Source organism: Mesoplodon mirus, assembly GCF_964341445.2.
Source record: "Mesoplodon mirus genome assembly, chromosome: 12".
Taxonomy (NCBI): domain Eukaryota; kingdom Metazoa; phylum Chordata; class Mammalia; order Artiodactyla; family Ziphiidae; genus Mesoplodon; species Mesoplodon mirus.
Window position 1 is genome coordinate 68,928,094 of NC_138988.1, and position 15,342 is coordinate 68,943,435.

Consider the following 15,342-nt stretch of genomic DNA (forward strand, 5'->3'; position numbering starts at 1 on the left):
TGTGCCAGGCACTGAATTAGACACTTCTGTCATCTCTTTTAGTCCTCATGACAGCCCCATGAGGCGAGTATTGTCACTTACTCTCCCATTATACAGATGAGGAAACTAAGGTTTAGCGAGGCTAACTAATTTGTCTAAGGCTCACTAATTAACTTAACAAGCCACAGAGTAGCCCCCACGTGCAGGGGGCCTTCCCTCTGCATCTCCTCAACTCCTTGCAATTTTGATTGTTTTGTGGAGTTTCAAAAGCCCCTAAGGAGCACGGGACCCTCTCAGATTTGGGGCCAGAGCTCTCAGGCTGCCTTCCTGTTTCATGCTTGCGAGACCCCAGGTAGGTCATAATTTCTCTTTTTGTAGAGGCTTCATGGCCAATCATGGTGAGAATTTGAGTAGCTGGCCCTGCTGTTTGGGACCGCGAGGACTCTAGTGTTGGAGGAGCTGCCATATTTCTGAGTCAAGATGCAGTCTGGGAGGCCAGGATGGGCACCCAGCCTCATAATCATGTGGGGCTTTTGTCTCAGTTTCTAGGAAGTCAGTCTGCAACCCCAAAACCATGTCCCTGCCCTCCAGAGGCTCACAGGCTCGCTAGGAAGACAGCACTACAAGAACAGGCACTTGCTGGGCACCAGGTGGCCCGGCTGGTGGTTAAGTGTATAGACTCTGGAGCAGGACACCAGGTTTGAAAACCACGTCCACCACCTTCTTGGTCATGCGTGGCTTTGGGCAAATTACTTAATGCCTCTGGGCCTCAGTTTCTCCATCTGTACTAGGGAAATAATGGTATCCTGACACCTGGGAGCTGCCCAGTCCCATCAGCCAGGCCCTGGCATTGCTCGGAGCTGGCCTAGCACAGCTCATCTTGATGTGCTCCTATTGAATGCAGACAAGGCCATCTGTGCCCACAACGGATCAAGACAAAAGCAAGACACTCTGTAATCACAGAGAAAACATGAGTATTGTCCAAACCACAAACGTGACCAAACACCCCATCTAGCTACCCTGAGTGAAGGCTGCTGCTTTACTAGTTACGGCTCTCTCCTCATCCTAGTTGGCCGTCCTTCCAGATAAGATTTCTTAAGACACCTAATCACAGAATCACCTCCACTTCCTGATGGCACCTCTGGAACAAAGTCCGGCTTCCTTATACCCTCTACCAAATTACCTAATGCAAGCCCAAACCTTACAATAAGTCCTTTCCAACACCCTCTCACTGAGACACACACCCCGCTCCCCCACCCCCGGTTCCCACGTGCATGTTCTCCCCTCAATGTAGTGAGTGACAAACCCAGCTTGTTCACCCACAGGTGTGTTTCTGGGGATCTTTGGCTAGAGGCATTGACAGTCCCTACCTCATTGGGTTATTGTTTTACTGCACTTGGAACGAAGCATTCCCAGGACCCTTTAAATATACTTATCATGTTTTAATATCATTTCCATTTTACAAGGAGGACACTGAAACTCAGAGAGGGGAAGGAACTTTGCCCAGGGTCACACAGCTGGTAGTGCAGAGGCAGGATGGAAACACAGGTCTCCATTCCAAAGTTGGTTTCCTCACCCCCCACCTCGACGTTGACAGGGCAAAAACCGACCACACGGGACCAGTGTCTGGGAGGAGGAGAGCAGAGGGGCCTCAGAACTCAAAGAGAAGAGAGCCCCAGGACTGTGGGAGGGGGCACCCAGGAGGTCCTCAGTGACCCCTCCCCTTCCTCTCCCATTCGTGACTTCCCAGACAGGATCGCCCAAGGCCATCTCTCCAAGGCTGCCTGGCTGCTGAGTAAACACAGGTCCAGCGGAGGCCCAAGGTGGGGTCAGTGTCAGCAGAGTCTGGGGCCTGAGTCACTTCCTGACCATTGCTTAAGAGGCATTCAGAGCCACAACCTGAGTGGCCAGCTCGTGCCCTTGCAGGATTGCACCCACTTGGGCAATGAGCACTTCCCTGGTATTCCTTACCTTTCTGGGCTCAGCTCTGCCACACTCAGGTTTTTGAGACACACAGCACAGAGGCTCAAGGCCCATCCCTACCCTGGAGAACTGGATCCTCAATCCAGAAGGAAACCTGAGTCTCCCGGACAACTCTCTCTTGTCTGTGTCCAGCCCTAGACTCTGCCTTCCAGGATCCTGCCCCAACTTCAGAAGCAGAGTGCCTTCCACTGGCGCCACCGACCCCCAAGACCCAAAACTCCTGCAGCCCTCCCAGGCTCATAGCCCCTCACCTTCTCCCCCTATAGTGTCTCAGGGCTGGAGTAGGGGGTGGGGCAGGGGAGAGGGTGAGAAGTATGTCAGATTTCTAGGGCAGGATGTATGAGGGAGACATGGTTTGATCAGTAGACATGTCCTTATGATGGGTGAGGCAGATGATTTGAAACACAGGCCATCTCCTTTAAGAAGCAATGCCTCTCAACCCAGAGACAATGCATAGCCTTGGAGTCTCAAACCAGATGGTCTTAGCTTCTTCAACCCAGCTCTGTCCCTTACCAGCTGTGTGACCTTGGGCGAGTTACTTAACCTTTCTGTACCTCAGGTTCCTCATCTCTAAAATGAGGATAATACTACAACTGACTCATAGGCCTCTTACCGGGATTAAGGGAGGTGTGTGTGTAAAGCACTTAGAATAATGACTGGTATGTGGCAAACACGAGGGTTCATTAAATAAATATTTTTTCACTTTTAATGGGCTGACTCTTCCATTCACTCTCCATATAGTTTAACACATCCTACTGTGTGCCAGATATGCGTAAGACAGATTCCCCATCTGCAATGCCTGTTGGGCATTTCTGTGGGATCCTTGCATCTCCCTCCCCCAAACTCCCAATGGTCTGGGCTGTGCCCGATGCTGCAGGACTGCGTGGGAGGGGCTGTGGCGTAGGGTTTGGGTTCAGAAGATTCTCTAGGGAGGACCCCCAGCTTTCTGCAGGCCACGAGCAAGTTCCTTTCCTTCTTCTCTACTGTTGACAAAGTGAAGCAAGCGGTCCCCATCCCTTCCACAATCCCCTTCCCAGGCCAGGCATCTGGACCCGTTATAGCCATTCTCCACCCCTGACCCTGTTCCTGGGCGTTCTCGGTAATTTACTTTGAGCACAGAATCTTCTCCAGGACGCACAAGCCACCAGACACAGGTGGCAGAAGGCCTTGGCTTGTCATTGCCCTCATGAGGCATTAGGAAACCAGCAAAAACTACATTCAAAACTGGAAATTTGAACCTAGACTGGATAGTTGTTATTACAGGATTACTGTTATTAATTTTAGGTGTAAAAATGATACTGTAGTTGTGTTTTTAAAATAATCCTTATCTTTTAGAGATACAAAAAATATTTATGGATGAAATGATATGATGCTTGGTTTTGCTTCAAAATGATGGGGGAGGAAGTATGTAGAGGAAACAACTGACTAGGAGTTGATGTAGTTGTTGAAGCTGTGGGATTGGGGCCATGCAGGGTCATTAGAACCTCCCTATCAAAGTGTGGTCCAGAGATCTTCGGAGCCTAGGAGCTAGTTAGAAATGCAGAATCTTGACTCCACCCCAGATCTACTGAATCAGAATCTGTATTTAATAAAATATAATTCCCAGGGGATTCGTGTGCACATTCAAATGTGAGAAGCACTGAGCTAGTCTGTCTACTTTTGTATATGTTTGAAACTTTCCATAATCAAAAGACGTGGGGTTTTGTTTTGCTTTGTTTTTTCCCAAAATTGTCTTCAGAATCTCCGGGGAGATCTTCCTACAGAGTCCCGCGCTGGAGGAATCTGGGAGGCTGTATCTTCCCGCCCTCCGCCATCCGTGGGAGCCCCTCGGGTCTGTCGGGCCCCCAGCCCCACCCCAGCACACGACGGGAAACACCCTTTCCCTGCAGGGCGGCTCACCTGCCTCTTCTAGCTGGTCTGTGGTCCGGGCGCCAAACTCCGGGGCTGGCGGAAATCGGGCTCCCCAGCTTGCCGTCTGGCAGGCCTGGGCGTGGCTGCGGGGCGCACCTGGGCGAGCCGGCAGGTGGGACGCGGGGCCGGCCGGGGCCCCCGCCCTCGCACGGGGTGGGGAGGAGCGGGCGGCGCGGGGCGGGCGGCGCGGGGACTGCGGGCGGGGGCGGGTGCTGGGAGCCTCGCGGGCCGCGAACGTAGCCATCGCGCTGGGGCCGCTGAGATTGAGTGCCCGGGATGAACCTCACCTGGAAAAAGGGCTTCTACAAGCAGGACGTCAACAAGACCGCCTGGGAGCTGCCCAAGACCTACGTGTCCCTGATGCACGTAGGCAGCGGGGCCTACGGCGCCGTGTGGTGAGACCCCCGGGCCTGTGCGCCGGCGTGGGGGCACGGGGGGGCGGTGCCTGGGGCATGGGGTGGACCTATGGTGGGCGCCCAGGCACCGGGACGCGGGTGGAGCCTCCGGAAGAGCCGGGGCCCAGCCAATGCCCCCTTCCCGGACCCGCCTCCCGTGTCGCCTCTCCTGCTGGCACTCGAGGCTGTGCGCCCACCACCTTGATGGAGGACCCCAAGGCCCAGAGCCCTGCGGGCTTGGAAGAACTTCGCGGGTGCCTTTCCGAGGCAGAGGCCTGGAGCTGGGAGAAGGCGGCAAGCTGGGCAGTGAAATGGAGCAGCAGCAGGGGCCTCAGGCTCTGGAGGCTGGCCTAGGGCCACTCCAGGCGCCATCTCTCTTTTCTTACCGGCTTGGTGGGAGTTTCTGTGGGTTGAATTAGGACTGGATCTGTTTCTCCAGGACTTGAACCTTACAGAGGACCCCAGAGTTCATCCGGGCAAATCCCCATTGTTACAAATGGGTACACTGAGGCCCAAACAAGAAGTGACTTGCCAGGTTGCTCAGGATCCTGTTGGCATTAACTTGTGTCTGACCCAGGGGCAGTGCACCTCTCTCAGATTCTGCCTGCTGTCTCCCCCTTCTCCCAGCTCCACTGTGCTGTCAGCTGCTCACTCACATTGCAGGTGGTGGGCATCATCAGTTCCTCCCAGCTTAGACTGCTGGCCAAGAGGGATTGGGGTGAGGATGGCCATGGCTTCCTAGATGGCCTGGGAGTTACCACCCAGGATCTGGAGTCCCAGGGTTGTGATGGGGAGCCACTGCCTGCTGACCTGCCTTTGACCCTACAGCTCAGCCATCGACAAGCAGTCAGGGGAGAAGGTGGCCATCAAGAAACTGAGCCGGCCCTTCCAGTCTGAGATCTTTGCCAAGCGGGCCTATCGCGAGCTGCTGCTGCTGAAGCACATGCAGCATGAGAACGTAGGCTGGGCCTGGGGGCTGCTTCTGGGAGGCAGAGAGTGGAGGGCAGCCCCACAGATGGTCCTGACCAGGCCCCTCCGTGTGTGTGTGTGTGTGTGTGTGTGTGTGTGTGTGTGTGTGTGTGTGTGTGTGTGTGTGTGTGTGTGTGTGTGTGTGTGTGTGTGTGTGTGTGTGTGTGTGTGTGTGTGTGTGTGTGTGTGTGTGTGTCACACGGGTGATGGCCCACGAGGGTGCAGGGAACTCATAACAGGGCCAGCAGAAAGGGAATCTCCCCCCTGCTCCTTTGATCCTTGTTCCTCACCTAATTATTAAAATCAGGTGCCAGGACCCACCCTGCCTACTTCCCAGGAAGGGTGCAAAGGGAATTTTTGGCAGTGGAGCAGAACAAACTCGGTGAGGTGCGAACTTACTGTCTCACTGTTATGAGGAAATAGGCACAGAGGAACTTCGTAGTTGTTCTAGATCTAAGAGGTGGTGCCCCGAATCCTGGTTAGTGTTGTTTCCACATAATAACAACAAGAATAATAGATACTTACGAGCACTTATTATGTGCCAGGCACAGTTCTAAGAACTTTGCATAAACTAACTTGTTTAATCCTCACAATATCACATAAGTACTATTACCCCCATATACAGATGGGGAAACTGAGGCACAGAAAGACTCACAGGTTAAATGGTTTGTCGGTGGCAGAGCTAGAATTTGACCCTAGCCAACCTGGCTGCAGGCCCCAGTGCCTGACCTCTGATTGAAACAGCCAGGAAGACTAATGACCCAGTGCTGGGCCTGGAGCCCAGGCTTTTCTGTAGGATACCTAGATTGGAAGGTAAGCATTTAACATAATGATTTCAAAATATTGTTCACATTTTAAGCCCCATTCCTCTTCAGCAAACCCCTCCCCATGGCCTCTAGCCGGGGTAATCTTGCCCCCAGCTCTGAACCAGCCCTCTGGCAGGTAAGGTTGGATGTGGCGAGAGATCCTAGGTCAAGGGCAGGGAGCCTGCTGGCTGTAAGACCCCTTCTCTGTTCCCTCCTTGATTCCTTTCACCACTTGTGGTTCCCTGCTTGAGTTGAGAGTGGGTTTGTGCTGCTTGTCCTGAACACCAGACTTGGGGTCAGTGAGCACAGGAGTGTCCACCTCCCCCTCTCCCCAGCCTGACTCTCCACTGTGCACTGCAAACTCCCTCCCAATTAGAGGAATTCCTCTTCCACCTCTGCCCCTTTTACTGCTTCCCAGAAGGCTGGGAACCTGCCTCCTGCTGGAGATGGTGTTTTAGGAAAGGGCAGGTGGTCCTGTGCAGGCCTGGGGCCCCAGAGGAGGGGAGCAGAGGGCTGCAGCGGCTGCCCAGTCCTCACTGGCAACCTTCTCCCCAGGTCATCGGACTCCTGGATGCCTTCACCTCAGCCTCTTCCCTGCGCAACTTTCATGATTTGTGAGTCGGGCTGCGCTGGGTTCCAGGACATTTGCAGGCCTTAGTTGACACTGGGGAGCAAGTAAGGGGAGGGTCCAGATTCTCTCTTCTGGGTAGGGGGGCTTCCTGCCCCAGGAGTCCCTGTGCCTCTGGGCTGTGGAGAGATTCTTTCAGCCAAGGGTGGAGAGAAAGGCCGGCAGGAAGAGGTGGGAGGGGCTTTATATGGACCTTGCCTGACACAGAGCTGTCTGCTCATGTGCATTGCTTTACCCAGCTTTACCACCACAGAGACATTGTTGCCAGTCCCCACAGGGTTTGCATCAACCTACCTCACCAGTTCCTGGGGGCGCAGGTGTGGATCTGGACCTTGGGGCTCTTCCTAGCATGAAGCGAGGATCAGGAAGCCTTGGCTACCTCTGGCTGATGGGATGTTTGTCAGAGCCACACAAAATGAGAAAATTTAATTGCTAAATGCATGGCTTTGCTAGCGCAGTACCTGGTCTAAAATATAGGAAGCTTTGGGAAGGTGGATTTTTTTTTCCAGTCCTATTTCAAATGCAGCTGCAGGTCTCTGTTAGGATGCTTTCGTTTTCAGTTTAGTGCAGTGATTTTGAATGGGTTTTTTCCCCCTATAATGCCAGCTGCTGGGCTTAGCATTGGGGATTTTTTTAAAAATAAATTCATTTATTTATTTTTGGCTGCATTGGGTCTTTGTTGCCACAAGCAGCAGCTACTCTTCATTGCGCTGTGCGGGCTTCTCATTGTGGTAGCTTCTCTTGTTGTGGAGCACGGGCTCTAGGTGCACGGGCTTCAATAGTTGTGGCACATGGGCTCAGTAGTTGTGGCTCGTGGGCTCTAGAGAGCAGGCTCAGTAGTTGCGCAAGGGCTTAGTTGCTCTGCGGCATGTGGGATCTTCTCGGACCAGGGCTCGAACCCATGTCCCCTGCATTGGCAGGCGGATTCTTAACCACTGAGCCACCAGGAAAGCCCAAGCATTGGGAATTTAAAGTGGACCTCGGGGGCTGACAGTAGTGAATACTGACAGTGGTGGTCAGTACTCTAGGTCTGGATAGAGAGCCAGAAATTGCAAGCTGCCTCAGCGGGCTTCACAGAGGAGAAAACTTTGAACTCAGTCCTGAAGGATAAGTTGACATTTGCCTGAGGTAGAAGGGGCTGAAGGCAGCCCAGGTAGAAGGAACTGCATGGGCAAAGGCCATGATGCCTGAAAGAGGCTGGGCCGTTTGGGCAGTATTGACAAGTGCAGTGTGGCTAGTGGAGGCCAGAGGCTGGTTTGGTCAGGCTGAGTCCAGAATTGATCCTACAGGCATCCTCACGCCTATGGAGGTTTTGAGCAGGGAGATGCTGTGATGTGGTCAGATCAGATTTGGGGGATACCCTCTGGCGGCAGCAAGAAAGGAGCAGGGAGCAGCTCTGGGAGGTAGGAAACCTGGAGGGTAGTGTTCAAGACCCCGACCTTGATCCAAATAAAGTAGAGGTGATGGGGTCCTGAGAGCAGACTTGACACCCATCGAGAGGCAGGACTGTCAGAATGTTGTACCCCTTGGGATGCAGTGGCTGGGAGAGGTGGCATAGGTCAGGGGATGCCAGGTTCCTGCTCGGAATACAAGGTGGAGGAAAAACAGATCTTGGGAGAAAGATAATGAGCTCCATTTTGGACACTTCATTTTTGAAGAGGCTATGAACATTCCAGTGTTTAATCAGCAGTTGCAAATAAACCTGGAGTTTAGGAAGGTCTGGGCTAGGGATGTGGATTTGAGCCAGAATAATCACCAGTGGATGATAGCCAAAGCCCAGGGACAGGCTAGTGTAGAACATGATTCGATACTGTTCATTAAGGTATCAACACTAAAGGGACTTCTCTGGTGGTCCAGTGGCTAAGACTCTGCACTTCCAATGCAGGGGGCCTGGGTTCGATCTCTGGTCGGGAAACTAGATCCTGCATGCATGCCGCAACTAAGAGCCTGCATGCTGCAACTAAGCCCGCATGCCAGAACTAAGATCCCGCGCGCCGTAACGAACATCCTGTGTGCCGAGACTAAGACCCAGAGCAGCCAAAAAAAAAAAAAAAAAAAGGTATCAACACTAAAGAAAAGGTATAAGAGGATGAACAGACAGAGCCTGACTAGAGGTAGAAGCAGCAGAGAATTTTGAGGGAGTGTCAGGCTTTGCAAAACTTTGAATATAAAGAAAGAGAGCCATGGGTGTTGTGTTGGGCTGGTGGGGTGGGAACAGATGCCAAGTTATCAGGGGACTGGACATTAAGGCAGTGGGATCAAGAGGTGAGGACCGCTCGTTCTAGAAGTTTGATCGGGAGGGAAAGAGAGAGAAGGGGTGGTTACTTGAAGAAACAAGGTTAAGCAAGGGAAGGTGGTTGTATCACAGTGAGACTTCAGCAAGTTTGTCAGCTGCAAAGAAAGAATCAGGGTCCACACAGAGGTGAAACACAAAGGTGGGGAAGGGTCTGTGCATGGAGCAGGGTCCCCGTGCCTGGGGGGGTGTGGAGGAGGGAAGCGGGGGTGCAGTCAGGTGGGGGGAGACTTCAAAAGTCACAGGCTCAGGGAGATGGCCTCCACATCCTTTTTTTTTTTTTTTTTTTTTTAAATTCCTTCCTAAATCTTTATCCTTTTTTTGTTCTGGACTTTGCTATTACTGCCTTGAGTCACAGTTACATTTTGCTGACTTCGGCATGTTTTGCAATCCCATTAAGAGGGTGTGTTGGCTCAGCTACCTCCTTCTTCCTTCTTCACCCTCCTGGAAACTGTTTTATTGTTTCCTTCTTGGAAGGAGGACATTTTTGTATGTTTGAGGAGCCATGTTGGCGGGGGCATGACCCTCTGGGGGAGGAAATATTTGTACAGAAGCAGAAGGAAACACTGGCAAATGTTTCTGACTCACTGCAGTGGCTTTCTGTGGGGTGTGGAGGGCAAGCAGAGGGCACCTTTGAAGAGAGGGAGCACTGCTCCATTTGGTTTCCCTGAGCACAGCTCCAGCTGAAATACGTACCCTGAGCTCTGCCAACAGGGCAGCCACCAGGTCCAGGCTGGGAGCCAGGAGTCAGGAGGCCCACTGCATGGGGGTCTGGCTGGCTGGCTGTGGTAGGGCTGGTCCTCTGTTCTGCCCAGCCCCTTGCCCTCCTCTGAGCTCGGACCTGGAGCTGGGTGGGGCTGGGGACTGTTCAAGAAGTCCTCATGACTTGCAGCTACCTGGTGATGCCCTTCATGCAGACGGACCTGCAGAAGATCATGGGAATGGAGTTCGGTGAGGACAAGATCCAGTACCTGGTGTATCAGATGCTCAAAGGTCTTAAGGTGGGTGGGAGCCTGCAAGATGGCAGGGGAGGGGGGCTTGGTGTTGAGACCTGGGGTCTGGGGGAGGCTAGACCTTGAAGGCTGGGAGAGCACACCATGACAAGGCAGAGGAGATCTCTGAGCCAGCCTGAAACACCTGGTGCAAAAGCCAGGCACCGGATTCACCCTTCTTCTTCTCTCCCCAACACAGTACATCCACTCAGCTGGGGTCATCCACAGGGTGAGTGCTTTCTCTGCTACATCCTCAGAGGCCCCGCCCACCCCTGGGGCCTAGGGTTAGGGTTAGGGGGTTCCAGGAGGTGGAGGAAGCAGGGAGAGTGGATTTTTCAGATCTAGGTTTGGCCCAGGAAGACCTGCTCAGAAGAATTGCTGTGTTCTGGGGAACTTTCTGGGAAAATTTTGCCAACAAAGCAAGCCCTGAGCTGGGTGTTTCAGGCTCCAAGAGGCATTTTAGAGCTGGATGGGCCCTAGAGGACACCTAGTCCAACCCTCATTCTGCACAGGAGACCAGAACCCAGAGAGAGGGGCAGGGTCCTGGCCAAGGTCGCACGCTGGCTGGCAGCCGAGTGGGGACAGCTCCCATCTCTGCCTCTGCCCAGTGCTCCATCTCTTCTCTCATCTAGGACCTGAAACCAGGCAACCTTGCTGTGAATGAGGATTGTGAGCTGAAGGTGAGTGGGCCCAGGCAGGGTCAGCTTGGGGTTGGGGTGGGCCCCTCTCCCATAGGAGCCCCCAGAAGCTGCTCGGGGAGCCTCTCTTAAGCGAGCTCCTTTTTCCTATGTGCCCCGAGCCATAGATTTTGGATTTTGGGTTGGCACGGCATGCAGATGCAGAGATGACTGGCTATGTGGTGACCCGCTGGTACCGGGCCCCTGAGGTGATCCTCAGCTGGATGCGCTACAACCAGACTGGTCAGTGGTCCACTGCCCGGGGGAGGGGGATAGGGCTGGGGTTCTTCTCTGACAGCTTCCTCAAGGCTGTCTTGGTGACTCTGGGTTGACTCTTGATGACTGCCGGGTCTTGGTCAGCTGGTCCAGGTGACACTTCCTCCCCTTCCCTCTGCAGTGGACATCTGGTCTGTGGGCTGTATCATGGCAGAGATGCTGACGGGGAAAACTCTGTTCAAGGGGAAAGATTGTATCCTTTGCTGGAAAAGCCAAATGAATCCAGGGATTCATTCCTTCAACGGACACTTTATTATTTAAATCTCTCTTTTTTTCTTAATGTGAAAGTGATACATGCTCCCTGTGGAACAACTTTAAAGTACAGAGAAGCAAAGTGATGAAAACTAGTCACCTGTCATTCCAACACCATGCAGAAAATACTTGACGTTTTGGCACCACACACCTGAACTGGGCGCCTGTGTGTGCTGCACAGGGATTAAGGAGAAGATGTGGGTCTCCCTGCCAAACTCAGAGTGCGAGGGTGTGGGGGGGGGAGTACACAAATACATGGATGGAGGTGACTGAGCGGTATGAGGCCAGGAAGGTGGCACATGCAGGAGCATTTGTGGGGAGGGACCCTTTACCCAGCCTGGCAGGTAGGAAGCCTTCCAGAGACCTGAGTCCTGAAGGATGAACCTCCCCTCCTAAAAGCAGGAGGAGGTGAGTGTCTGGAACCTGGATGGTCCACAGTGCTAGGTGGGCCTGATGGAGGGGCAGCAGGAAGGGCAGCTTCAGACCCACCCACAGGGAGTGAGGCCGAGCCTTAACCTGCTGCCAAGACCTGGACCAGCTGACGCAGATCCTGAAAGTGACGGGGGTGCCGGACGCTGAGTTTGTGCAGAAGTTGAATGACAAAGCGGTGAGTGGCAGATGGGCCCAGGCTGGCCAGGGCTGTGCGCTTGGCTGACCAGGGCCAGGTGGGCTGCAGGCTGTGCCTCCCCCCTGCCCTGGCAAGGGCTCTTGCCTTCATCTCACTTTGGATTCCGACCTGAGCCTTCAGCCCTGCTCAGGGGCTTTTCTGGGGTCCCTTCTCTATACCCCATGGCCTAAGCCCTGAGGGGCTGACAACTGGGGATTATTCAGTGCTTTTCTGTCTTCCAGGCCAAATCCTACATCCAGTCCCTGCCACAAAACCCCAAGAAGGATTTCTCTCTGCTCTTCCCGCGTGCCAGCCCCCAGGGTGAGTCTTGGGGCTTGCAGTCTGTCTCAGCGGGCGGGCTCTCCATGGCGTGTGAGGCTCACACTCTGTGACCGCAGCTGCAGACCTGCTGGAGAAGATGCTGGAGCTGGACGTACACAAGCGCCTGACTGCCTCTCAGGCCCTCACCCACCCCTTCTTTGAATCCTGCCGGGACCCTGAGGAGGAAACAGAGGCCCAGCAGCCATTTGATGATTTCTTAGAACAGGAGGAGCTCACAGTGGATGAATGGAAGCGTAAGGGCTCGGGGCCTCAGGCTGCTTCCTCTCTCTGCCTGCAGCATCCCTCTCCTCTGTCTGCTTCATTTTCCTGCCTGCCCTCAGCCGGTCCCAACTCCCTCCTGGATACTATCACCTCTTTCTTTCTGAGCGAGTGTTGTCCCCTGTGTGCACTTCTTTCTCCCTGCGCTGAGCTGACTTCCTGCTCCACACTATGTCTGTTGGGAGAGGGGGGCTCTCTCTTGCCCTCAGCACCCCCTACCCCTTGAACCACCCTGTCTTTCTCAGATCACATTTACAAGGAGATTGTGAACTTCAGCCCCATCGCCCGGAAGGACTCTCGGCGCCGGAGTGGCATGAAGCTGCAGTGACCCATCTAGCCCGACCCTCGGCTGAGCCCAGGAATGGCCACATGGTACCACCTGCCAGGCACTGCCCCTGGGACCAATATTTATTTATTGAAGTTTTAACCCGTCTTGGATTATAGCCTTCCAAGCAGAGGACAGAGGACCCTTGTCCTTGTGTAGGAAACAGGCCTAGTAGATGCAGAATTCAGAGGTGTTGGTTGGGAGAAAATAGCTATGATCATAACTGGCCATATTTAAAGCACCCATCTGGAGAATCACCTGTGTGTGGGGTCCTTACCTTCATGGCTGTAGTGGGGCTAACTGGGGCAGGAGTCTACGGCAGTGATGGTGTATTAGTTTGCTAGGGCTGCTGTAACAAATTATCACAAACTGGGTGGCTTAAAATGATAGAAATTTATTCTCACAGTTCTGGAGGCTGGTAGTCTGAAATCAAGGTGTTGGCAGGGCCATGTTCCCTTTGAAGGTTCTAGGGAAGAATCCTTCCTGGCCTCTTTTTAGCTTCTGATGGCTCCTGGAATCTTTGGTGTTCTTTGGCTTATAGCTGCATCACCCCTGTCTCTGCCTCTGTCTTCACATGGCCTTCTCTGCTCTGTGTATCTCTGTCTTTGGCTGATCTTGTAAGAACATCAGTCACTGAATTTAGGACCCACCCTAATCCAGTGTGATCTCATCTTAATCCTTAGTAATTACATCTGCAAATATCTCATTTTCAAATAAAGTCACATTCTGAGGTTCTGGGTGGAAATGAATTTTGGGGGCACATTTTTCAACCCACTACAGATGGCCATGAGGGAGGGGCCCCATCCCAGAGCCCCTTTGTTGTGGAGCCAAACGTGTTTGGCTGCTAAATTAAGGGAGTTGCAGAGAGAGCTGCAGCTGGTGAGACATTGCATGCAGGTTATTTTGGGTGAGTGATCAGCAATCAAGATATGAAACAGCAGGCTTGTTGACTGGGAGCTGCAGAAGGCAGAAATGGGCTTTTTCCAGGAAAACGGTTCTACTCCTTCCCCCTTTTGGGAATTGTACATCTCTCCTGAGCTTTAACCTGACAATGGATTGGATCCTTCTGTTCAGTTTTGAAAACTCTGTTCAGGTCTCAAACTTCCCTATGCACCAGGGCCTGGTTAATATGCAGATTCCTGGGCCCAGCCCCTGGGATTTTGATTTAGCAGGTCTGGGGTTGAGACCCTAGACGTTTGAATGAGGACTCCTTCACCTCACCCCAAGCCCAGTGATTCTGATGAATATCTGACCACATTTAGAGAAACATTTAGTTGATTTCAGTACCACATAATTTGTCAAAAGGCCTAAATTAGAAACCTACAATGGGAGACTGAGGGGCTTTAGATGACTTTCACACTCTCATTTTAGAGATGTTAAAACTGAGGCTCAGTCAGGGCATTTTTAGGGCAGTGAAACTATTTTGAATGATGTCATTGTAGATACACGACATTATGCATTTGTCAAAACTAGTGGAACTGTACAACACATTGAGTGAACCCTCAAGTAAACTATGGACTTTCTTTAATAATAATGTACCAGTATTGGTTCATCAATTGTAATAAATGTACCACATTAATGCAAGATGTTAATATTTAATATTAGGGGAAACCATGGGGGTGGGAGGGAGAGAGTATATGGAACCTTCTGTACTTTTGGCACAATTTTTCTGTAAACCTAAACCTGCGCTAAAAAATAATGTCTATTGGGCTTCCCTGGTGGTGCAGTGGTTGAGAGTCCGCCTGCCGATGCAGGGGATATGGGTTCGTGCCCCGATCCGGGAAGATCCCACACGCCGCGGAGCGGCTGAGCCCGTGAGCTATGGCTGCTGAGCCTAAGCGTCTGGAGCCTGTGCTCCGCGACAGGAGAGGCCACAACAGTTAGAGGCCCGCATATGGCCAAAAAAAAAAAAAAAAAAAAAAAAGTCTATTTTAAAAAAGAAGAAGAAAAAGCTTGAGGCTCCAGAGAGATACCCATAGGGAGAAAGTGGTAAAGTCAGGATTTGAACCACAGTGGCCTCGAACACTGTGCCAAAGGCTGTCAACCCAAGCTTGGAATCAAGGGTTGCCAGCCTCCCCACCCTTCTAGCCTGTCTCTGAGCTTCTTCACTGCTGCCTGTGTCCAAGGACCCTGTTTTCTCTCCCAAGGAGTGGCCCTCCTATCCAGGAGGGAGGAGTGGATCGAGGGAGGGGCTCTGACCTTGCTGGTGACTAAACTGCCACCGGTCCCCTTAATCTAAATCCTTCAGTGAACTGTCTTCTGAGACTCCTCAGTAGCCTCAAGGAAAGTCTAGCCTTCTTGGCCTGGTATTCAAAGTCCCCTGCATTCTCTAAACTCATCTACTCCTGCTGCCTCCCGTTTTCCTTATGCCAGCACGGCCTGCCAAGCAACACCAGCCCTGGGATACAACACCATGAGGCTCATTAACAGGTTAAAGGTTCTGACAAGTCCTACAGTGAGGAGAACTGTTCAACATTGTTTAATCCAGAACTTGCCAAGTGTGCTTAACTGCAGGACCCCCTTTCTCCTGACGGCCAGCACGCACAGAAGCCTCTTTGCCTAGTGCAGCCCAGTATGCAGGTCCCAATGCTGCTTTTCCCCAAGTAGGCCTGGAGCTTGGGCTTCTTTCAAAGCCTCTGCAGAGAAGTC

The 15,342-nt window shown here is 52.6% G+C and overlaps 1 protein-coding gene across 2 annotated transcripts; it reads left to right on the forward strand.

The window, feature by feature from the left end:
* Positions 1-4,086: 4,086 nt before the first annotated feature.
* MAPK13 (mitogen-activated protein kinase 13) lies at positions 4,087-14,229 on the forward strand. Of its 2 annotated transcripts, XM_082639025.1 has the most exons (12): positions 4,087-4,268; positions 5,097-5,226; positions 6,599-6,657; positions 9,857-9,965; positions 10,156-10,185; positions 10,589-10,636; positions 10,762-10,876; positions 11,031-11,102; positions 11,689-11,768; positions 12,011-12,089; positions 12,167-12,343; positions 12,614-14,229. In XM_082639025.1, exons 1-12 carry the CDS (start codon positions 4,150-4,152, stop codon positions 12,694-12,696), a joined length of 1,101 nt encoding a protein of 366 aa, XP_082495151.1. In that variant the 5' UTR covers positions 4,087-4,149; the 3' UTR covers positions 12,697-14,229. The 2 variants fall into 2 exon arrangements, with proteins under 2 accessions (XP_082495151.1, XP_082495152.1); XM_082639026.1 differs by lacking the exon at positions 10,156-10,185.
* The last annotated feature ends 1,113 nt before the right edge of the window (positions 14,230-15,342 follow it).